The sequence below is a fragment of the Pipistrellus hanaki genome, assembly GCF_964339955.1.
Source record: "Pipistrellus hanaki genome assembly, chromosome: X".
Taxonomy (NCBI): domain Eukaryota; kingdom Metazoa; phylum Chordata; class Mammalia; order Chiroptera; family Vespertilionidae; genus Pipistrellus; species Pipistrellus hanaki.
In genome coordinates this window covers 95,802,313-95,826,518 of record NC_140524.1, presented here as the reverse complement: position 1 = coordinate 95,826,518, position 24,206 = coordinate 95,802,313, and the positions used below count along the sequence as shown (strand labels likewise).

Here is a 24,206-nt window from a genome sequence, read left to right as displayed (position 1 = left end):
CCAATGTCTTATATTAAGTGAAAAAAAAAGCCAGACTCAAAAGGCTACATACTGTATGATTCTCTTCATATGAAATTCTAGGGGGAAAAAAGTACAGTATAGGGAAACAAAACAGATTAGTGGTGGCCAGGGGACGGGCAAAGTGGGTAGAAGTTTGACTACAAAGGGATAGGAGGAAACTCTTGGGGTAGTGGAAATGTCATATATTTTGATGGTTACATGACTGTGGTGTTTTTCAATCTCATAGAACTATAAAATATTCATTCATCCATAAGAACTGGATAAAATTTAGTGTGTGTACATTATATTTCATGTATACAATATGCATTATACATTGACATCCTTAATATTGTCAATAGTAAAAAATATATTTAAAAGGAAACCTAACTAAAATAATATGTAAAAGCATATCAGTGTATTTAGTGTATATTCAAGCATAAATATACTTATATTTAATTTATATCATGCATACAGGAATTTATATGGGTAACTAGAAGTGCTTTTTATGGAAAACAGAATGTTGTTAAAATTACAAGCCTGATTTTTAATAGTGTTTTTAAATAGGAAACAATGATACAGACCTGTCTAACAACAAAAAAGTCTCTTAATTTGACCACTTAACTTCCTATTTCTTATTTCGCATGTTCCTTTCTAATCTTTATCCATGTGTTATAATATACTGTTATGAGCATGGTGTGCAAACTATTTATTGTTATTTTCACTTCACTCAAGGCTTGAGAAATGCCCCCAAGTTTTTGTCTAGTTGTTCTTATGCACAGTTGTGTAATAGTCATTTTGTTATGCGAGTCATTGTGAGAATATCATATTTCATCATCCCTCTTCTATGGAAACATATCCATTTTTAGCTCCCAGATAATACCCCAGCACATCTTTTATGTATATGCTACTTTGCTTCCTCATTGCCTGAAACTCAATTATTGAGTGGAAGCACAGTCGCAAGAGGCCACCTTGCTGGCCTTTCTGTGTAGCCTGCTAGGTTGATTCTAAGGATGGAAGGGGATAGCTTTGGAAAGGTAGACAATTTTAAGCTCAGGCTAATGAACTTTATTTATTTTTTAAAATATATTTTATTGATTTTTTACAGAGAGGAAGAGAGAGGTATAGAGAGTTAGAAACATCGATGAGAGAACTATTCATCAGCTGCCTCTTGCACACCCCCTACTGGGGATGTGCCCGCAACCAAGGTATGTGCCCTTGACTGGAATCGAACCCGAGACCCTTGAGTCTGCAGGCTGATGCTCTATCCACTGAGCCAAACCCGTTTCGGCTGAACTTTAATTTTACTTTATTTTTCATCACCAACTAGACTAGAGCCCCAATGACTTTATATGGCCTAAAATGTCCATATTTATTTTTAAAATTCTGCAAATATGAAGAAATATCAAGTCATTTGGCAGAAGTCTAAACCTCCTGGGGATGCTGGCATCGTGGTGGAAGGGGCAGGGATCTCAACCTGAGTGCCAATCTCATGACACCAAAATTTGACTTTGCCTTGAAACATCTAAATTCTAGAGGAAGACTTGCTTCTTACTAAATTGAAATTCTGGAGAGTGTCCAGAATTCTTTCTGCTTTCTTCCTTCTTCCCTTTAGCCTTTATCCCTAAACCTACTTTGTTTCTGGGGAGCCCTTTGCAGTTTCAAGGGCTTCTCATGTATGCCATTGTTCTCAACCAAGTGCTGTTAGTGTGATTATTTTATCTTTAATTTCATAGGCTGAGTCAGGAGGAGCAAAATGGCTTATCCCAGATCACACCGCCAGTTAGAGCCTGTGCAGACCCAGGACTAGGCCTTCTGAATGTTTTTCTTTTCCTTGTGGCTATCTTGGCTCAGTCCCAGCTCTGTCACTCTGTGACTGACTGATTTTCAAGAACACCAGTTTTTATTGTTTTCTGTCTAAATGGGGTTACTGTGTTTAACAGTTCCAAAGTTTTCACTTAAAAATGTTTTAAAAGAGTGACCCAAAAACCTTTTGTAGGAGAAAGAAAACTATAAAATAACTCAGCTTGATAAAATGAGATCTGTGTTTGCCTCAAAGCTGTTTCTCTATTCTATGAATGCCTGGAAGAAATCTCTTGAAATAAGAAGACATCATAAAAAGAAATGATCAGTGTGATCTTATAGATATTTACAGATTGGCAGCTGCATTTCAGGTACCCAAAATTAAAACAAAATTAGGAGCAGCTTAGCTCCTCATATTTACCTGTCTTGTCAGGAGGTGCGCTGGTCATGATGACCTTCACCAAGGCAGATGTGGTGGGAGTGGGAAATGAGGATTTCCCAGGTGACAGGGTGTAGGAAAGATCAGTATGGGGACTAGGGGTAGAGATAGTTCCAGATTGGGGGAGCATGTCAGTGGTAGGGCTAGAAGCTATGGGAGTTGAAGACTGGACAGAAGGAAGGTGCATCGCTGCTGTTGGGCTCTGGGAGATGACAGCTGGAGACTTTAGAGGTGTAGCTAAAGAGAGGGCACTGGAGACCTGGGGGAAACCTGTGGCCTGAGGAGCAGCTGGGATAGAATTGCCGGAAGAAACTGCTGGGCCTTGTGGATAACCAACAGCAAGACACGAAATTGGATCCTGCAAGTCACTAAAAGGAAAGAATCAGAGAGATGCATGTGAGACAAATGAGCTACAGAGAAGTGAATCTCCACCTCTAGCAACCATCTGATACCACCCGGAACCCTGGGCTGCACCCTAGACCAATGACATCATCATCTCTGAGGGTGGGAGGCAGGCATCGATGTTTTCAAAAATTCCCCAGGTGATCCTAATGTCCAACCAGGCCTGAGAACCACTGCACTATAGTCTGGACCCATGCTGGAGTCCATGAACCAGCAGCATTTGCTTCACTAGGGAGTCTGTTAGAAATGCAGAATCTCAGGTCCTGCCCAGACCTACTGATCAGAATCTGCATTTTAACAAGATCCTCAGTGATTGATATTTGCAGTAATGTTTGAGAAGTGTTGAAATTGAAAGCCCTTATGCATTGTCAAATTTCAAAAATTCCTTAGCCAACATGGCAATTAAATGTTATTTTGTTAGGAAAAGGGTCAGCATGTTTGCTACATACCACTGCAGTTTTTCTAATTCTTCTGGGGAGGAAGGGCAGGGTATTCTGACAGAACAGCAGCACTGTTCTGGAGGAGACAAAAGGAAAGAAGAAAATGCATGGTTAAGAATATGGCAAGATAGAAGCTCAGATCCGTTAAGTATTATGGTCCTTACACTGACTGCATTTTAAAGAGCATTTGTCTAAAACAGGTGATAAAATAAATTGGATGGCATTATATTGAGTGAATAATTTGGGGGAGGGCTATATGCACATAATATCAATCACTCTTCAGCAATTTCTAAGAGGAATTCAGAAGTAAACAGATCCCAGTGGCAAGTGATTCAACACTCCAAATAGATCTTTCCTTCTCAACAGGGTTTATAATGTTTTCAAAAAGTACACTGAAATTTTATTAAGAAAGAAAGGCCGAGCTGGTGTTGCTCAGTGTTTAAGTGTCAACCTATGAACCAGGAGGTCATGGTTTGATTTCCAGTCAGGGCACATGCCTAGGTTGTGGGCTCGGTCCCCACTGTGGGATATGTAGGAGGCAGCTGATCAGTGATTCTCTCTTACCATTAATGTTTCTACTTATCTCTTTCTGTCCCTTCCTCTCTGAAATCAATAAAAACATATTTTAAAAATAAAGAAAGGAAAAATCACCTTTTAAAAAATATATATTTTATTGATTTTTTACAGAGAGGAAGGGAGAGGGATAGAAAGCTAGAAACATCGACCAGCTGCCTCCTGCACACCCCATACTGGGGATGTGCCCGCAACCAAGGTACATGCCCTTGACCAGAATCGATCCTGGGACCTTTCAGTCCGCAGGCCGATGCTCTACCCACTGAGCCAAACCGGTTTTGGTGGGAAAATCACCTTTTAGAGCTCCCTAAAAACTTCCTAAGAACAAATGAGTCAAAGTAGAAAGCTGTAACATATGTACATTTCTTAATTATATCCTCAGTTTTAAAAAGAATGCATCAAAGCCATATGAAAATGAACACAGCAACATAGAGACAACTTACCCATCGGGTGAATCTTTACTTTTTTCAAAGTCGTCATTACATCACATATGTTCCTCGTCTTATTCAGTTTTATTGTGAATGTGCAATTCAGTGTGCTATAAAAAGAAAAATATACAACTAGAATGTTTCTAAATTGGAAACCTATCTACATATTTGTAATTGCTTTTTGAAACTTAGAGTGACGAAAAGAGACAGTGACAATGTTATCTTGCAGTGTTATCTATAAGCTTGTAAACACCCAGCTACCATGGTCTGAACTTTATACAAAAGATTTTACAGGATAAGAAATTTATAGGGGTTTACATTCACAGATGTTGCAAAGCAGAGGACCACACACAGCTGCTGATTTATTTTGTCTACCTGCACAATGAACAGGCAAGGGTGAAACTTGGCTGCAAACACACGTATCTTGACATCTAGAGTCTTACCCCCAGCTGTAGGCATTTGAGTTTCCATTGTAAAAGCCCTTTCAAATACCAGCCTAGATGAATATCAAGGACTTAGGTCCAAATTCTCTCTGGCAATCCAATCTGGATTATCAGATAACTAAGAATTTAAGACATTCTCTGTTTCTTTCTACTTTAATCTTGGTTTATGTGGGAAAATATTAATATTGCAAAGAACAAAAAGAGGTAAGTGAAGTGAACTAAATACATATAGTGGATAGGGATTTGATGTACAATTTCATAGAAGACTTGCCATTATTTGTATCAATGAATAGTTTGATGAGTAGAAATTTGTCATTTTCTAGAATTTTTACTATCATAGAATGCTGAAGGTTCAGGTAGTGGATTATAGACATATGAGCTTGTTGGTATGCAGTCAGGACAACCAATGGACGCAATTTAAGGTGATAATCTATGCATGCTCAAATAATTGTCGGGCAATCTCAAATTCACCTTTGCATGCACTTTTTAATTTCTTCTTTTCTCTTTCTTTCCTATCCTTTCCTCCCTCTCCATCTTCTCCTGTGTTCCAGATTATGTTCCTGCTTCTTTGACTGTCCTTATCTCTGATTGGACCACTGTGAACCATTTCTTGGTCAAATTGGTGGCCCTTAGGGCTAAGGAACTGATGATCCTTAGCCTCATAAAACAGAGGCCAGCATCCCCAACAGAACCCTTCTCTGTGTTTCACAAAGAAATGAGAATATACTTGTGACAGACTGATGAATGTTTGGAAGAATAAAAATACATATATCCAAAATGTCATTAATATATGTTTATTTTAGAAGAATACCTTCAAATTTGCAACCTAAGACTCCTCAATACTTTATTATTCATGAGTCAAGAATAATCTATATATATAAAAGCCTAAGCAACTGAATGGCTGAATGACCGGTCAACTGGTCACTATGAAGTACACTGACCACCAGGGGGCAGATGCTCAATGCAGGAGCTGCCCCCTGGTGGTCAGTGTGCTTCTACAGCAGTAGCACTGCTCAGCTGACCAATGGACACCAGACACAAGGCTCATGGCTGATGAGCACACTGAGGCAGTATAAGCCTCTCCCAATTGATAGGGACTGACTTGGTGTGGGCCTAACTGGGTGCAAGCCCACAGCAAGCACAGCAGGACTGGGATAAGTGGGAGTGGCAGGCAGGAGCTGCAGGTTGTGCTGGACTGTGGTTTCGGCCCGATCTCCGCAGGCTGGGCCGAAACTGGCAGTCCGACATTCCCTAGGGGGTCACATATTGCGAGAGGGCACAGGTCAGGCTGAGGGACCCCAATGATGAATGAATCCATGCACAGGGTCTCTAGTGATATTTATAAAAGTATTAAACATAACTGACCTTTGAGCTTCTGCTGTGGCACACACTATAAAATAAGTCTGAAACAAACGAAAAAATATATATATATGTTACTTTGACAGTTGAAAGTGTCAGACAAGACAACCCTGGACTAATCAAGCATCACTGAATCTTAGAGCCCAAGAACTCCTAGGGATCACCCAATTCACATTTCTACCAGATTTCTGATTTATGATCAAAGCTATTCAGGCTATACAGCCTCTGCTTATATACCTCTAATGTCACGGAGCTCATTACCACACAAGAGAGCTCATTCTTCTGGGTCCTTGTTTTAAGAGACTTTCAGTTTTACATGAAGGAAAATCCACCTCTTTGTAATGTCCATCCATTGTGCTTTTTTTTTTTTTTTTTTTTTTTTTTTTTTTTTTTTTTGTAATGGAACTAGTTCATTCACTATTTTACATAACAGATTTGAATACATATCACCCCAGGAATGCAGAACTCCATGCTTTCCCCCAAAAAACAATCATATGCAAAGTACAGGGTGTACTATGATTACCTCACTTAGGGTTTGCAGGGTTTTGTTGAGCTCTGTTCGTCTGTTAATAAAATGAAAGAAATTGACATGAAGGAAGCTGTTGGTGATGTTAAATTCAAAACAAGTTAGGTTTTTAGCAAATGCATTAGTCATATAGTATTTATTGCTTGTAGTATTCACTTTGAAGAGATACTGGGTATATTAAGAGACTCCTATGTGGAAAAAATAAATTATTTATATGACAAGGGAAACTAACCAGACAGGAGCTCTATTGGTACTAGCCAACAGTTGCAAGATAGAAATTTATGGTTGAACAATCGTGTTATTCATTAAGTTACTGCAGCTCCCAGGCAGCCTCTGGCAGAAGGCCTGAGGAAGAGCTGGCTGGCCCAAGGCAAAATTTCTGAAACAGGCCCGCCACTCACCCTGGAAGCTCTGGGCCTATGGTTTCTTCATTCTCTCTCCAACTGACCCTGCCACCCTCTAGCACTCTCTAGCCCTGCCTTCCCCTCCTCACAACTTCTCTTTAGGAACCTTCCTTATTCCTCTCCTCCAATTGCACTCTTACAACATTTGCATTTTTCCAATGTGGCAGAGCTTCATGTGAGCTTAAAATAAAATAAATCTAGTTTAAAAATTCTTCTATGGCCATACCATCCTGGATGTGCCTGATCTCATCAAATCTAGTTTAAATAATGACTCTAAGGCAGTGGTTCTCAACCTGGGGTGACCCTGCACCTCAGGGACATCTGGAAATATCTAGAGACATTTTTTTTCTTGTTACAATTGGGGGTGGAGTGCTACTGGCATTTAGTGGGTGGAGACCAAGGATCTGTTCCACATCCCATAATATACAGGACAATCCCATATGACAAAGAACTATCAGGCTCAAAATACCAATAGTATTAAGGCTGAGAAACCCTGCTCCAAGTAATGGGCAATTGGTTGCTCCAGGAAAGATCTAGAGGCAGTAGTAGTCAGCTTTTTGAGCTGTCAGGAACTACTCTTCCATAACTATGCTCAGAGACCACCTACTTTTTGGGGGATTCTCTGACCGTTCCAGTCATGTCCAACCTGTTCTACATTCAGACAGAACATACTTTGGTACCTTGTAAATGTGACCTTCACTATAGGGATCGTATTCCAGTGTTATCATTTGTTACCATTCTGCATCTTTCCTACCAGATTCCATACTCCTTTTTCTCAAAATGGCCTCATGCTGGAACCACCAGCGGAACACTAAAAACGCTCATGCCTACATCTCAGTCCCCAAATCCTGATTTAATTGGTATGGAGTGTGCCTGGGCATCAGTGTTTTTAAAAGCTCCCCAAGTGATTTTAATTAATTTTCAGTCTAGTTTTCTATTTCAGAGAGTTGAGATTATTTCCATTTGTATTCCCCAGCACATAGTAGGTGCTCAACAAATATTTAGTGGCTTTAAATGAACTCATCTCTATTTCAAGTCTAGTAATTAAGATGAATTGCAAGTATGCTAAGTTGTATTCTATTTATAAATTTGTGAGTTTAAAAAAAAATGTTTCCTATCACTACTATTGCCCATCTAAAGTTTAAAATCCCATTAAGACATTGGTTATTTCATACATATTCTTTGAATACTTAGAAAAGCTAGATTTTTATCAGGAGGCAAGAAAAAAAAGACATATAAAGGACATGAATGGCATCCCTGCCCATCCCAATTAGCACTATAACTTTTTGCCACTATAAACTCACAAGAGCACTAGGAATGTTTGATATCTACCACGTGGAATCATGAATTATTTTTCTCTCTACCTAGGCACTGCTGAATCATCAAAAGCAGGTCAAAATGCTACTTAAAGAATGAACCTTAAGAACAGCTTTGTTTTGTTTAATTTGACCTAGGAAAGGTTTTTCTCTTCAGTGTTATCACAGATACTCATTAAAGCTTAAATTTGGTGAAAAAATTATGAAACCTTCATTTGAGAGGTAGTAGTAAGGTGGAGAATAGATGAATTTTATCTCTGAAGCTGCTTCCCTGCCATGGGGGCAAAACATGAAGTTTCTCCTGCCAGTGGACAGGGTAAGACTGTCCTGGCCTAAGCCAACTGCTGGCCCATATTTTGATCTACTGTCTAACTGGGGCATCTATTTGTAAACTGAGGTCTATTTAACAAAGACCTCTCTCTGAGTTGTAAATCACTGATGCTTCGTGAAAGCATGAACAAATGGTATACATGAAGTCTTACCTTGAACCATTCTTTCGATTTTGATGGCTATCAAGTCATATTACTCAAATAGTAATTCAAATGGAGGTAATTTAATAGCATCAAAGAGAACAGCCTCACAGGGACGTTAATTGATGACAGGTAATATGTTTATAGTTTGCAAAGAACTCAAGAACCAATTCTCTACAACCTTTAGGTCTCTTTCGTATTCAGTTTCCAAAAGCAAAGATAGCTCAACAAGTATCTTTCCATAGTTGATTTCTTAAGATTTAAATCAAACAGCACATTACTCACTTCAATTCACTTTGAGACAGGACTCCCGTCAAGGTTCCATTAGCCATATTCGGATTCTGTTAGAAGAACAAAATCATTAAGAATACAACAAATATTGTTTTTTATACTCTCATACAAGAAGTTGTTTAGATTTGTTGACCGCCCAAAGAACTACACCCTAAAGACTATAAATACTAACTGCATGAAATACTACCTAGCAAATGATCAAATCTATATAGATAGAGCCAGTTTTTTTTTTTTTTAATATTCTGAATCTACAATTGTGACGTGCAAATAATTTCTGGTTTTTATTATTTTATTTTGTCTTTCATTATTCCCCCAAAAGAATACTATTAAAGCTCTCTACATTAAAGGTCCCAGATTTAAGTAAAAGATCCCAGTGTAAAGGGGGAACATGATAGCAGTCATCATTATATATCTAGAACCTAGCTCTTTGCAAGGCATATAGTAGGTACTCAATAAATATTCACTGAATGAACAAACCATGTGTAGCTGAGATCCTCTGAAGCAATCCAGGTTACAGAAGGCTGATACTACTATATCTGAATCCCCCATAGGGCAAATAAGATAAGTTTAAGAGACTGTTCTTATATTCAATATATATTATATTTCTTCTTGTTAGGAGTTTCTAATATAATTTCACATTTTGACTGGTCATAGAATTACATCATATAAACATTCAGCAGAAAACCTAATGAAAATTTACTTATACTTGGCCATAAAAATAAATAAATATGCCAAATATCATAAATCTAAGCCTTAAACAAATATTAAATACATCTGAATTCATTTTTTAAGATTGTAATGAGGAAAATCTTTAAAACCTACCTGAGTAGCATTGATTTCTTCATCATATTGAAACATTATCTCACCTCTGTAAAAGTCTAAAAATAAATTTTTAAAAAGAAAAATTGAGACTTGCATCCTTAGAATTTGAGGATTAGTATCTCACAGAAAAAGATTATCAAATTGCTTTATAAACAAAGTTTCATCACATTTTTTTGCTGTTACTCACATTTACTCTTTTATTTATTTTTTAATTTTAGAAAGTTACTCAATATAATTTTCAGAAGATATAAATTATAAATTTTATGTAGGAATGCAGAAAGAGGGAATGCTTGTTCCCTTGTCAAGAAATTTTATCCCAGCCTACTTGAATCCCAGTGCCCGGGATTTGGCCTATCCAAAGGCGCCCTCGATAAAATCGCTGGCACCTGCCAGTTCACTCCTTGGTGTGCTGCTTTCGAAGGCCCACCATGCCCCTGTGGCCAATGGCCTCAAGGTCGCAGCCTCTGTTGCCTCTACCAAGACCTGCTCCCTTCAGGTGCCAGGGCACGCAGACATGGGCAGCCACACCAGAGCGCACTGCGTAGCTGGGCACTGGACTTCACCAGGCTCCTGTGTGCCCTGCTGGGCATTGTGGTGATCATAATGTGCCCTCCATTATCAAACTGCAGGTCCACAAGAGTGTGTGTATTGACTCCAGTAGCCTGTCGTTTGGCATATGGAAGGAGATTCCTGTTCCCTTCTCTATCTCCATCTACTTCATTGACATTGTCAACCCCAAGGAGATCCTCCAGGGCAAGAAGCCACTGTTGTGGGAGCGCAGGCCCTATGTGTAAAGGGAGTTCCAGCACAAGAGCAACATCACCTTCAATGACAGTGACACAGTGTCTTTCCTCGAGTATTGCAACTTCCAATTCCAGTGAGAAGTCCAGTGGCTTGGAGAGCTACTACATCATCCAGCCCAATATCCTGGTCTGAGTGCAGCACTGATGATGGAGAATAAGCCTATGGGGCTGAAACTGTTTATGACCTTAGTGTTCACTACCTTGGTGAGTGTGCCTTCATGAAATGCACAATAGGCAAGATCATGTGGGGCTATGACCACCCCCTCATGCACCTTATCAATAAATACTTCCCAGGCATGTTCCTCTTAAAGGGCAAGTTCGAGTTATTTGCTGAGCGCAACCACTCTAATTCCAGGCTCTTCACCATGTTCACAGGGATCAAAAACTTCAGCCAGATCCACCTCGTGGACAAGTGGAACTGGCTCAGCAAGCTCAACTTTTGGCATTCGAATCCGTGCAACATGATTGACAGGACTTCAGGGCAGATGTGGGCCCTGCTTATGACTCACAAATATCACTGCAATTCTATAGCTGCTGATTTAGAAAAGAGGCCTGCTGACCCATAAAGGTCATCTACAAGGAAGTAGGCATGCTCAAAGGCATCCCTACCTTTTGCTTCATACACCTTATTTGCCAGTGGGTCTGTCTACCCACCTAACAAAGGCTTCTTTCTGCCTGTGTCTGGAGTGTGGAATCCAGAATGTCAGCATTTGCAGGTTCAGTGCAACCTTGTTTTTTTCCCATCCTCACTTCTACAATTCCTACCCTGTTCTGGCAGAGGCAGTGATCAGCCTCCACTCTAATGAGAGAAAAATATTCCCTGTCCCTGGACATGCACTCTTTCATAGGAACCCCTATGAACTGTTCTGTGAAGCTACAGCTGAGCCTCTACATCAAGGCTGTCAAAGGCATTGGATAAATGGAAGATGAAGCCAGTGGTTCTGCCACTAGTGTGGTTTGAGGAAGAGAAATGCTATTTATTTGGGAGTAGTAGTAAAAAGGGCTCAACGAATAAGGAAGCCATACAGACTTATTCTGAATCCCTGATGATATCTGCCCCAGTTCTGCAAGAAGCACGACTGTAGGGCCCTGGAGATGCTCAGAGCCAGCCTAGCCCAACCATTCATCCAGAAAAGCTCCCCAGCCCCTGCACCCTGCTTCTTCAGGACTCCCTCAGGGGACAGTCTGCCAGTCCTAAAGTCTGAGCTTCCCAATTGCCACACAAGTGTGTCCACACACTGCACACAACCCCACACATGTATGCATATGCCTGTGCAGGTATGTACAGATACACTCATGAATAGAGATGGTTATGAGGGGACTCAAGGAGAGGCTCACCCAAGAAGACTGTTTCAGAACCTTCTCTCTGAGGCACCCATAGGTGTGTGGGCATTGGGTCCTGTCCCTGTGGTGAGCCTGTTCAGCCACGGGGCCACTTCTCCCCAGTTTCCCTCTCCATTAGTCTGAAAATACTGCAGACCCTGTTTGACGGTTCACCCAGAAGCACTGGGCTTTTACTCTGAGGGGCCACTATTGAGGTAATAAACCTTTTCTAAAAGTTGGGAAGAAAATAAAATTTATTCTTCCATGCTTCTCATCAGATTTTTTTTTTCTTTAAAGATGCTAATTGAGGGAACCATGGGTCTAAAGTTAATGTTTAAAAACAATCTTTTAAATTTGTTATAGTTGCAGTTATATAGATAAGGGAGGGAAGGAAGAGTGTTTCTCAGAAGCTTAGCAACCTTATGGAAGTCCATTTATTCCTTGCTGGTGTTTTGTTTTTGTTTTTTTAAACTACAACTACCAATTGCCAGTATCTTTCCTAGGAACAAAGTTGAGATTTGCTTTGAAACCTGAATGGGCTGCAGGGCAAATCTTTTCTTCAGTTGAATAATTCATTGGGACTTTCATCCCATATATGCCAGAAAACCCTTTTTTTTAAATGCTCATGTTGGGTAACATTGAAGTAATTTTTAGTTAACCTGTTTTCTACAGGGTATACTTGGAGGGCCTTTGACTCTATCTGGAAACAAATAAAATAGAGACCTCTTAACAGGTACATTGTGTGTATTTCATAATATAGAGATAAAAAAAAATGGCCTCTTGAGCAAAAGGGCAAGGATATCATATAAACTAGAGCATAGGTCAGCCAACATTTTTGTGAAGTATCAGACAGATAATAAATATTTGAAGTTTGTGGGTCTTACAGTCTCTATTGAAACTAACTTTGTAGTGCAAAAGTAGCCATAGACAATATGTAAATGAATAGGTATGGCTGTGTTCCAATAAAACTTTACTTTAAAAAAAAAGGTAGAAAATATATTTGGACTATGGGTAGTAGTTTACCAACTCCTGTGCTAGAGTGTTGAAGGCTTCCTCATCGTTTTTATTGTACCCCAAAGTACAACTGATTCCCATAGCCCTGTTCCCAGTGGTCCACTTACACTTAAAACAGCCAACAAAGCCACTAGACCAAAGATTATCTGTTTAAGCAACTTCTCTACCAAGAACTTCAACTCTGATACTGAAATTTCAATTAATATAGTACATAAATATTAAAAGTAAAGACTCTTGATATATGCATAGAATTACTTATCCATTTTTAAAATTTTTAAATTTCTTTATTGATTAAGGTATTGCATATGTGTCCTTATCCTTCCCATTGCCCCCCCTCACTCCACTATCTGTTTAAAAATCAATAAAATATAATTTTTTAAAAAAATATATTTTATTGACTTTTAAACAGAGAGGATGAGGGAGGGATAGAGAGATAGAAAATTAATGAGAAAGAAATGGACACAATTGGCTGCTTTCTGCATGCCCCCAAGCTCTAGCACGTGCCCTGACCAGGAATTGAACCAGTGACCTCTTGGTTCCTGGGTCAATGCTCAACTGTTGAGCAACACCAGCCAAGCTATTACTTTTCACTTTTTGAAAAGAAATCTTGCTTGTATAAGTGTGTGTGCATATAGTTGACACCTACAATTTCTTTCCCTCACCCTTCTATCCTTCAAGTTCATCCTTTAGTCTTGTTGAGGGCATTGTGAGTTCATAAATGTGCTGGGAGCACAGTAGTAGCAGAGCAACCAGGAAACCACCTCCTTTTTACTTTTAGCCTAACTATGGCTAGTCAGCTCCCATTTCTGCATTAGTCCCCATTTCCCTTAAAGAACCTGGATTGAAACCTGCAAGAAATGGAGGTTTCTAGTTTCTGGCATGATATCATGGGATTTCTGGTGCCAAAAGAGTTGGTTCTCTGGTGAGGTTGTTTTCAACGGGCACTAAAACAAACAATCAATTCATCTACTTAATTAGGGAAAGCATTACTCTAACCAGCTTTCTGACATCTGTTATTCAAGATGACCAGGTTTTTTTTTTTAAACTAAATGTTCAATTTTCAAACAGTTATCAAACATCTTGTAAACACAACACTAAAGTAGACATTAGTCACCAGTTCAAATATAGATGAAGCACAAAAATAATAAAATTATGGAGAATTCAGTAAAGAGAGGAGGGAGGAAGAAGAAGAAAGAGTTACACAATATATGAAAGTAAAATGTGTTGTTGTTTTTCTTGAATCAAAACCAGATGATATTTTTCTGCTATATTCTATCAGGAACATACTATCAGGAGAAAGCTCACATAAGCAAATTTCACACTCACACAAATACAAAGTCTTTGTGGAGCATTCTTTCAACAGAAAGTTTTCTTCTTTTCTAAATTATCCAACCTTAACTTGTTTTACTTGTAATTGTTTCTTTTTTTTCTTTTTTCTTTTTTTTTTGTATATTTTCAAATGTGCATTAGTTCCATTCACGGAATGTTCCTATGTTTTTGAAACAAGTCATTAAATTATTAAAGGCCTGGTGTATGAATTCATGCAACAGTGGGGTCCCTTGGCGTGGCCTGTGGGATCGGGCCAAAACAAGCTCTCTGACATCCCCCAAGGGGTCCCAGATTGCGAGAGGGTACAGGACAGGTCAAGGGATCCCACCGGTGCATGATCTGCGAGGGATACAGGAGGTTGGCCAGCCTTGTAGGGACTGTGGCAGGTCTCCAGGGCATGTCTGGCCTATCTTGCTCAGTCCTATTTGGCCAGACCCCAGCAGCAAGCTAACCTACCCATCAGAGCGCCTTCCTCCTGGTGGTCAGTACATGTCATAGCAAGCAGTTGACTGGTTTAGAATATCATTAGTGTATTACATTTTGATTGGTTGAATGGGCAACCAGATGACCAGACACTTAGCATATTAGGCTTTTATTATAATATATATAGGATTAAAGGGAACAGAATAAAATGATTCCTTCCTCTGATGAGTGTTTCTTTTTATATCAATGGAGTCATACTAAGACTTGAATAGTATAAAATATTTTGTTACCTTCCTCTTCTCTCTTCCCATGATCCAATTCTGACCTTCCACACCATGTTTTTCTGTTTATTACATCTGTTTTCATAGGTTTCAACAAAGAAGGGAGCCCAGAGAGCCAAACCAATGTGAGAAAAGTGGTTGTTTCATTCTTTCTGGCCCAAGGCAGGAGGGAAAATATCCTCATTTCAAAAATAGCATGTTCTCAAAAGATTTCCATCTCAATTTTTAAAACTAGTGGGCAGTCTTAGCTAAAGATGGCAAAATCCACTATGGCACTACTGGGATTAGCACCCAATTAGCTAGGTGTACGTGAGGTTTTCAACATTCTAGAAGAGCAGTTTGTTTTAGTTTTAGAAAAAAACAATATCCTGTTTCTAAGCTATAATAATACTTAAGGTCCTATGGAAAAGCTTAAAGGATTTGTATACAAGAAGTGGCTTTCAATAATTAAGTTCATTATTAATTATGTTCATGAATCAAGTCTAAGTGCATTAGTTATGGATTTAAAGCTATGGTGAAAAATGTTTTGTGCACAGCTTCATGTTCTCATATTAAAGAAGTTAACCCTTTATTTCACTAGGCAATGGGAAGATAATTCCAGCCAAATCTAAAATTTGCTTTTGTTTTCATTCAGGATTCATAGTAGCCAGGTGGTATGAACTTGATTCTTCACTATTCTTTAGTATGTTAGTGTCTGATCCCTTATTCCTCCCTGTAATTTCTTGTCCCATTCCCAATCAAAGAGGCACACATCACACACTCTCCAGGAGAAAAGCAATCATTTTTCTCTATGAAGCTAATTTATCTGGTAACATATAATGTAAATAAGTACTAACCTGAGTCATTGCAAATAGATGACAAATTGCAGCTATTTCTCTGGGGTTTGACTCCTGCAAAGGAAACACAACCCAGCTGATTAGCATGTCAATATCTTCTCTTATATATACTATAGTACATTGTCAAGAGAATTAATAAATTTAGGCTTCAAATGTGGACCAAAAATGCTATATTGGATATAATTGGCTGGATGAATTCCACTAAAACTAAAGGAATGAGAGTTTTCATTTCTTAGTTGGTTAGCTACGAACTTGATTCTTCACTATTCTTTAGTATGTTAGTGTCTGATCCCTTATTCTTCCCTGTAATTTCTTGTCCCATTCCCAATTAATCCCTCTCCTGTCCAATACAACAGAACAATATGAATACTAATCTATCATATAGGCTTTAAATGAAATAGCCCTTACTCTTACATTCTCCTTTATTTCTGGGTAGGGGAGTACATGAACATTCTAATGATGGTCTCAGCCCCTCATGCAAATGTATGTGTGAAATAACATCAAAGTCATGATATCATTTCACATGGGCAAAACTATAAAATTCAAAAAATATTTGTGAATTTCTACCATATTCTGTAGGCTTTATGAGGTTCTAAATATGGATCCTGCCCTCAAGGAGCTTACAATCTAATGGGTGATACTAGGCAGGAAAAAAAAAAGTTATAGTGAAGACAAAATGGAGTAATGACCAGGACAACAGACTACACAAGCATACACATAGACAGAGATGAATGGGAGATGAAATAAGTCACATTAGAACAAAAAGCCAGACATATTAACCGAAAAACACTTTCACCAAAGGTGATAGGAGAAGTACATCTCTGATTTGAAAAGAGTTCAGGGTTTACTACTCTAAGAATCTTTCCTTCATTAATTTCATCCTTTTGGCAGAGTATAAGAAATCTTTAGTAAATGTGAGGGGGAAATTCTACTAAGCAAACTACCAATGGGAAAAGGTTGTTACAGTAAGGAATATCTTTATATCTTGCTATGTCTCTGGTTCTGTCAAAATTATGTACCCAGTGCTTGATTGCTATTTTATTTCCTTTGCACTTATGAGTGCTTAATTCTTTCCTAAGAGAACTAGTTTGAACATGAACTAAAATTACAATTTGAATAAGTGTGTATGATATGGTTTCTGTCAGTATGATTTAGTTGACATTTGGTGTGTAGGCATCATGGTTCAGCTAAAGTTTTGACTATGAGCAAACTGAATTTAGGTGCCAAAAGTTATCAGACATGTAGAGTTCTATGTTGTTCCACAGCAATGTTACCAATATCAAAAGAGAAAGATTTCATTTTAAATATACTTGCTAATGGATATGACTCACTAGAAATATACTATGCAATCATACAATATGTAGATGCTGAGTAGTAGTATTTTAATATTTCTTACAACTATTGGTCTATAGCTTTCTAAACTTTTCATTCTATCACATCTCATCTTTCTCTAAATTTTACTGGCACCTTCATGTCTAGTGCGGTGTGTCATTTGCTGCTTATTTATACTGAGAATTTTCTTTCTTTCCTAGGGCTATTATATCTGTAATTTCCTCCAAGTACATGGCCATAGGTTGTCCTTCAAATCATGAGTGAGAAAACTTTGTCTGTAAAGGGTCAAACAGTAAATATCTTAGGCTTTGTGGGCCATATAATATCCACTGCAACTACTCAACCCTATCATTCATTATAGTGAAAAAGTAGCCATAGACAATATGTTTAAAAAAAATGGGCACAGTACTTTTCTAATAAAACTTTACTGGTATTTACAAAAAGAAAAAAAGGTGGATTTGGCCCATAGCTCATAGTTTGCCAACCTCTGCTTTAAATCAACCAGAAACCTTTAAGTATATCATGTATCCCTAGTCTTGCACTAGGTACTTAAAAGCGCATCTTTTTTTATTACTTAAAAAGAGATTGGGATTCACTTCTTTAAGAATCTTTTCTTCATAAAATGCATCCCATTGATAATTGTCAGTCCTTCTATCTCTTATGCTTCACAACCATGTCAGAAATAGTTGCCTTTATGTTCATACTACATATTCATGTTAATTATCTGTTTATTTGCCTTATCTCACCGCACAGACTAGAAGATTCTTGAGGGTAAGCATTGTGCCTAATCATTGCTATTATAACCCCAAACACTTAGTACAACTTTAGGTACCCAGTGAATAAACATCTATTCATTAAAAACCAGTTTCATTTTTAAAAGGTAGGATAAAGACAGAAAGAAAATGTTAACATCAACCATTTGTTTAATTTTACTTTAGTTGTAAAAAATAAAGTCTTGATATTGATAAATCATACCTGATGCATTGAAGGTTTTTACTATAGTGATTTTAGTTTTTTCTGCAAAGAAGCAATTTAAATATTAGAGCAGAATTGTTGCTTGTTTTTTAAAAAAAACAATTTGCCATGAGTATCATTTTGGTGAAGTTCTAAGAAAATCATACTGTTGATACCTTTAAGACACTATTGGTCATCTCAGCAGAATGAATGGGAATCACATACACAGATTATAAAGCATTGGCCCAGGGTAGGTCTGGGATTTAGATTCCCATGTTTACCCAGTTAGATCACACATATTACACACCCACTGCTTGTGTAATTCTTCTGCAGTGTCCATGCTCTGCTGCTGCTAGACAAATTAATGCAGACTTATACTTCAGATATGTAAAATTATGTCACTATCAGGACCTTCAGGTGTTAGGTTGTAAAGATCAGTGATTCAGAATAATAATCTAAAATATTGCTATTATGTTCTACAAACAACGAATTGCCCTGCCATTTTCTCTAAGAGTTAATATAATACTATTCCAATCGTATTGATAGATAAAATTATTCTCAGAGAAGGTGAGACTATCCAACTGCAGTCATACCACAGGCTCACAGCAGAACCAAGACGTAACTGTTCAGTCAGTGACTTACAGGTTAATATTAAAACACACAGAAAAAGAAATCTTAGAAATATCTTTCCAACACACTTTTGGGACAGAGCCCATGGTTCCTTTCCCAGATTATGGAGAACCAGGTTCAGAAATCCTGGCTCTAAGGATGACCAATTAGAAGAGGCTGTGCTCAGGGCACAGATTTACAAAGAAGCTCTGCCTCCTAGGATGAATGACAAATTATGAAAAAAACACAAAACTCAGATCTTAGAAAAGCACTTAAGAATTATGTCATTATACCAACACTTTCAGAAACCTCATTTGTGTGCGCATTATTGATGAGTTTCTGTTTCAATGTGTGACTGACCCATGGGCAATGATTGGTGGTAATTATAGAGGCTGTTATCATTTATATTATCAGGAAGAATCCTTTAAATACAATATTTTGTTTACCCTGATACTTTCCTTTCCAGAATAATCAAGATACAACTGCAAAATGAGCTTCTAGTTCTAGTCATTCAATCTCACTAATTAAAATTCAAAATACAACTCATGGAATTGAAAGTTTAATAATATATGATACAGACTCAGCTTTCAGCAAAGGTACAGCAACATGGACATTCATGTCCACATTCATGCCCAGTACAAGCTTTCTAGAAGATAACTGGGCAGTAGGTATCAAGGGCTTTAAGATATCAAAATGCTGACCCATTAAATCCAATCCTTGTTATGGATCCTATGGAAACCAGGATGGATGCAAAGATGTTGGCACAAAGATATCTATAGCAACAATTTCTACTAAAAAAAAATAGAAACAACTCTGATAATGGCGTATTATCAGGTCATTAATAGCAAGGGACTCTAGAAAATACTTGTAACTTAATATGAAGTCAAAAGGGTGAGATATAACAATGTACCTAAACTATGAGGGTGTATATGTACATATGATACTGATTGGAAATATACCAAATTAACAGTAATAGTCTTAGGAAAATAACACTAAAGATGAATTATATTTTCTTTTTCTTTTTTCTATATTTCCATTTTTATGAGCTAAGATATATTATTGTTATTATACTAAAAATATTATTTTAAGTGGAGTGCTATTGCCATAGCAGTTTGGAAGATCAGCAATGTGGGGACACCAGAATTACAGTTCAATGTCAAAATAAAACAAGTAATAAATCAACAAGTGAAGGCACAGGAAGTGGGCAAGGAGATAACCTTTACTAATCCAAAAGACCACACAAGTGAGAAACGCAAGACGCCACAGGAGACATATATTGTGTTTAGAAATAACTTGATATTACCTGTCTTGTTTAAAGTAGATAGCACAGTTGAAGTAGCATCTGAAATAAAATAATAAAAATTAACCTAATCATTGGCATGATTAATAAACACATGCATCTTCCTAGGTTCCCTAAACATTTCACTCTTCCCCAAACCCTGGAGAAGTTAGAGCATTTTTCAAAAGCCAACTGGACATTACCAAATGTATTTGCTGCCACCTCCCTTCACCACACTACCCATTCTTTAACCCCCAGAGACAATTCCTGAGCAAATATTCATTTGTTCAAAATGTGTTTTCTAAAACATAGCAACATTCCTGTAATTATTACATTTAAATAAACTCATTTATGTAGTTTAATATTTTGCCCTTCTTCTCTATTATAATGAAAGTCCATAAGGGATATGATATTGTCACAGTTAATACTAACTTTATAGTACTATGGTTGCTTAATATATTTTTACCTAATGTAGTTCATTCTTATGAAAGTAATTCTAGTTTAAATTTGGAATTCTTGATTATATTCAACTAAATTTTAGGGAAACCTCATTTTCATCTTGTTTCACTTAAAATTCAATTTAAAATCTATTCTATCGGTATTTATTTTAATGGAAAGCATTCTAGAATTTATGATTCTGGATGGAACTTTAGGGGGGAACGGCATGTATTACATTATCACACTTTTTAACCACATAAAATAGGACCCAAAAACTGCTGCCAAAGCTATTTTGAAGATGTGCTTTCACTGTAAAAAGTAATTGCATATAAAAATGACAATGCCTGGCCCTTCCCATTAGACCAAAATTGAATTTATACCAGTTTCAATCAGTGTGAGCTGCATTTATGATTGTTTAGCTCTTAGCTGCCAAACACATGGTGAGTTTTTATTTTGACTAAAGGGATTGTGAAAAGTATTGGGTTTTGACTGCAATAAGATGGAAGGCTGTCTACCCACTAAGGGGAGGGAACAGAATGTGCTGTCCTGCCCCCCTCCCTCAAATATAACCCAGTTCTTTGTCCTTTTCTTCAGCATAATGGAGCTTGTTTTTTTATTTATTTTATTTTATACTATTTTAAAATGATAAATCATCTGTAAAAAGGCTGTCTTTGAACACTTTGTGCCTCCAAATCCATGTTGAATCATATTGAAGTCACTGGATGTGCTTTTCACATTTAAACAATCTGTCATATAAAAAAATGTGTTGGAATTGTGTTGGTGAGCAAGCGAAATGGGGTACTCAAAATGTGGTCAAAATTTATTTAAAAAAATAGATTTTTATTGCTTTCAGAGAGGAAGAGAGAGAAATAGAAACATCGATGAGAGAGAATCATTGATTGGCTGCCTCCTGTACACCCACACTGAGACCTGAGATGGTAACCCGTGCATGTACCTTGAACAGCAATCTAATGTGACCTCCTGGTTCATAGATCAATGCTCAACCACTGAGCAATGCTGGCCTGGTGACATTTCTTTTCTCTGACAGAACAGCTAGAGTGATGGAGGGCTGTCTTCCCTCCATGATAATAAGAATTTTCTCATTTAACCAGAAAGTTTAGATTGCCCTCCAGGTTGTCAGTCTTGGGTTTCTTTGGGTTTTTCTTTTTTTTATTATTTGAATATAGAAACTGCAACACCATTCATTATACTTATATTCATATTCATGGTTATCAATTTTCACTTGCTTCGGAAAAATTCTTACCATTTAGGCTTGTAGTTTCAACCTCTTTTGTCCCAAGGGGGGGAAAAAACAATACAAAGATATAATTAAATAAAAAATTTAACAAATTGGGCTAAATCTAGATTTAAATTTTTTTTCAAAATCTTGCCTGGAGTACCATTGGAGTATGGGACAAAACCAATAGGAGAGTCAGCTGCAGGAGAAAACACACACGTTTTTCAAATTAATACTTTGAAACAATTATTTATTGAATTTCAAGGAGTTAGATTTTGAGATATAATCATGAAAAGAAGTAGAAAACATGAGACCAATATGTAATTAAATCTGCAAGTCCTATAATCACTAGTATGCCTTTAATCAGAGAATTATAGAGAAAGAACCCAAGGGATGATATTAGTGCAATTGTATCATTTTACAGATGAAGAACCTGATGCTCATGATCACAAAGCCTGCTCCTACTTAAGGGATATTTTGGAAATAAGTTTAGGAACAACAACAAAATATAAGATATACTACTTTCAAAAGTTTCAGCCAAAGAGTTCTAGAAAACATTTTATACTTTAAATATTTTTCTACAATCATGATACATATTGGTACATTGGGTCCATTTGGTTATAATGACACCTAGCAATTCTTCCCATAGGATTAAAAAACAAAATAAAGCATTGCTATAAAAAAAAAACAAGACATTGCTTTCACTCAATACTGTATTACCTAACACAATTTCCTGGTATGTTATTTAAAAATACGGCTGCTATTAAGATAATCGAGTTGTAAATTTACCGTAGAATAACTCCACTTATGCTAAGGGCTCAGTGTACTACACACACTTTGCCAGTTTATATATTAAAAAAGATCCCATGGCTTGACCTCTACATATACACAAGAAAAGTAAACACACATATTTTACAAGGAAGCCAAGCTTTGCAGTAGGGAGCGTGATATTTAGCCAGTAAGGACAACATTTGGGTGTGTCAAGGCACTTGGCTGGACTGTCTGTTTTAGACCGCTCATGCCTTGGCTGAAACACACACACCCTGTCTGTCCTACATTATTCATTCCATATTTTGTCATTTACTACATTTTTTTAAATTACCAAGGATATTTTTTCAGAAGTAAGACAGTTCCTGAGCAGTAAGATTCAAAGTGTGGACATGGAATCCTTTGCTCTTGTGGCAGAACAAAATAATTGGTCAAAGCTGGTTTTTAATTAATGACTCTTGGTTTTTCTAAGTATTGATGACTGGTGATGCCATCCAAAGAGGAGGCCTGCAGGCAAGTTGCCCTTCCATCCCTGATGTGCACTGGCTCTTACCTTCCCATTAGTGCAGCTCTCCCCCAGGTACCCAGAACCCAGGCTGTGACTGGACCCAAAGCCCCATATACCATTCCATGGAAACAGAATGTTGCAAATATATTGCTCTGGTTAAGTCTGATGAAGGCTATTGTACCAGAAGAAACATTACAGTGGTTTATTTTACCCTAGAAGCTTCACAATGAGGAGGCAAAATGGCACAGGAAAAAGAGCTTGGGATTTGGAGACTTGAAGTCCTGAGTTTGAATCTTTGTCCCATTGTTTAATAGCTCTGAATAATGATAGTTATTACTTATTGAGGATTTACTCCATGTCAGGCACATGTTTTATTTCATTTAATCTCCACAATTACCCTATGAAAAAAGTTACTATCATTCTTCCCAATTTACAAAGAAGAAACAGAGGCACAAGAGAGGTGAAGGAACTTGCCCAAAGTCACACAGCTAGCAATGGGGATAGGAGAATGGTGGCTGAATTCATACCCAACTAGTCTGGCTTCAGAGAATGTGTGAACATGGACAAGTTTTATCCTCTCTGACCCAGGTTTTCATCTCTAACATCAATATAATGATTCCTATGTTGCAAGATTGAAAGCAAAATGAAATTCCTGAAGACTCCCTGACATGTAGTACATGCACAAGAAGTAATAGCTATTATTATTTTGTTTAAATGAATTAATAACAATAGAATCTCATTTTCACACAACTGAGAATACAGTGTGAGTTGACTCACGCCTTACCACAGAGGATTGTTCTATAATATATGATATATCAGAAATAATACAGAAGTAAGAGTCAGAGAAGCCATCTCTGTGTGATGTGGGGTAAGAACTGTGTGACCCTAGACAAGGTACTCAGATGCTCCAGGCTTCATGTCATCAACTAAGTAATGCAGGGCTGGACCACTTTATCCCTGAGGTCCCATTCCAGCTAACAGTCCTGAGTACAGATTCTGTTCCTGGTTCCTGTCAAGATGGGTCCTAGTTATAAATTTCTCTTTACTGTGTTTGCCTCTCCATTCTTATGAGTGCTAAGCCCTCATAAGCCTTTTGAAAAATATTCATTCAGTGAGGGAACTTAGGACATTTAAGAGAACATCTCATCCTTCAAATATAAGAACATTAGCATGTTTATGTTCTTGATGCTCTTTAGACTTGTGAACTATAATACTAAAAACAACATTGAAGAACTTAAACAGTTACTGTAATGAAAATCCAGTTTACTCCCCAGCTTTGTCCAGCCATGTGAGGGAACAATATGCTTGTCCTCTTATGTTTGCTACTGGCTTTTCAGTTATAGATTTAACTCAGAGTTT

At 37.5% G+C, this 24,206-nt stretch overlaps 1 protein-coding gene and 1 pseudogene across 6 annotated transcripts in view; one reads left to right on the top strand and one right to left on the bottom strand.

Annotated features, from left to right (window-relative positions):
* The window catches only part of ADGRG2 (adhesion G protein-coupled receptor G2), a 105,668-nt gene that overhangs the window by 19,311 nt on the left and 62,151 nt on the right, over positions 1 to 24,206 (bottom strand). Inside the window, exons 5-16 of one of the 5 annotated variants that reach the window (XM_084869482.1) lie at positions 21,735 to 21,770; positions 21,599 to 21,622; positions 19,921 to 19,959; positions 18,030 to 18,071; positions 15,723 to 15,776; positions 9,714 to 9,769; positions 8,886 to 8,941; positions 6,408 to 6,447; positions 5,891 to 5,928; positions 4,098 to 4,192; positions 3,091 to 3,157; positions 2,222 to 2,607 (exon numbers count right to left, since the gene is read on the bottom strand). In XM_084869482.1, coding sequence (XP_084725608.1) covers positions 2,222 to 2,607; positions 3,091 to 3,157; positions 4,098 to 4,192; positions 5,891 to 5,928; positions 6,408 to 6,447; positions 8,886 to 8,941; positions 9,714 to 9,769; positions 15,723 to 15,776; positions 18,030 to 18,071; positions 19,921 to 19,959; positions 21,599 to 21,622; positions 21,735 to 21,770 — 933 coding nt within the window. The remainder of the gene's footprint in view (positions 1 to 2,221; positions 2,608 to 3,090; positions 3,158 to 4,097; positions 4,193 to 5,890; positions 5,929 to 6,407; positions 6,448 to 8,885; positions 8,942 to 9,713; positions 9,770 to 15,722; positions 15,777 to 18,029; positions 18,072 to 19,920; positions 19,960 to 21,598; positions 21,623 to 21,734; positions 21,771 to 24,206) is intronic. The other 4 variants (XM_084869483.1, XM_084869485.1, XM_084869484.1 and 1 more) reach the window with 4 other exon arrangements.
* Positions 10,228 to 11,435, top strand: LOC311614625 (scavenger receptor class B member 1-like; annotated as a pseudogene). Its single transcript has one exon. The product of its transcript is annotated as a scavenger receptor class B member 1-like (transcript).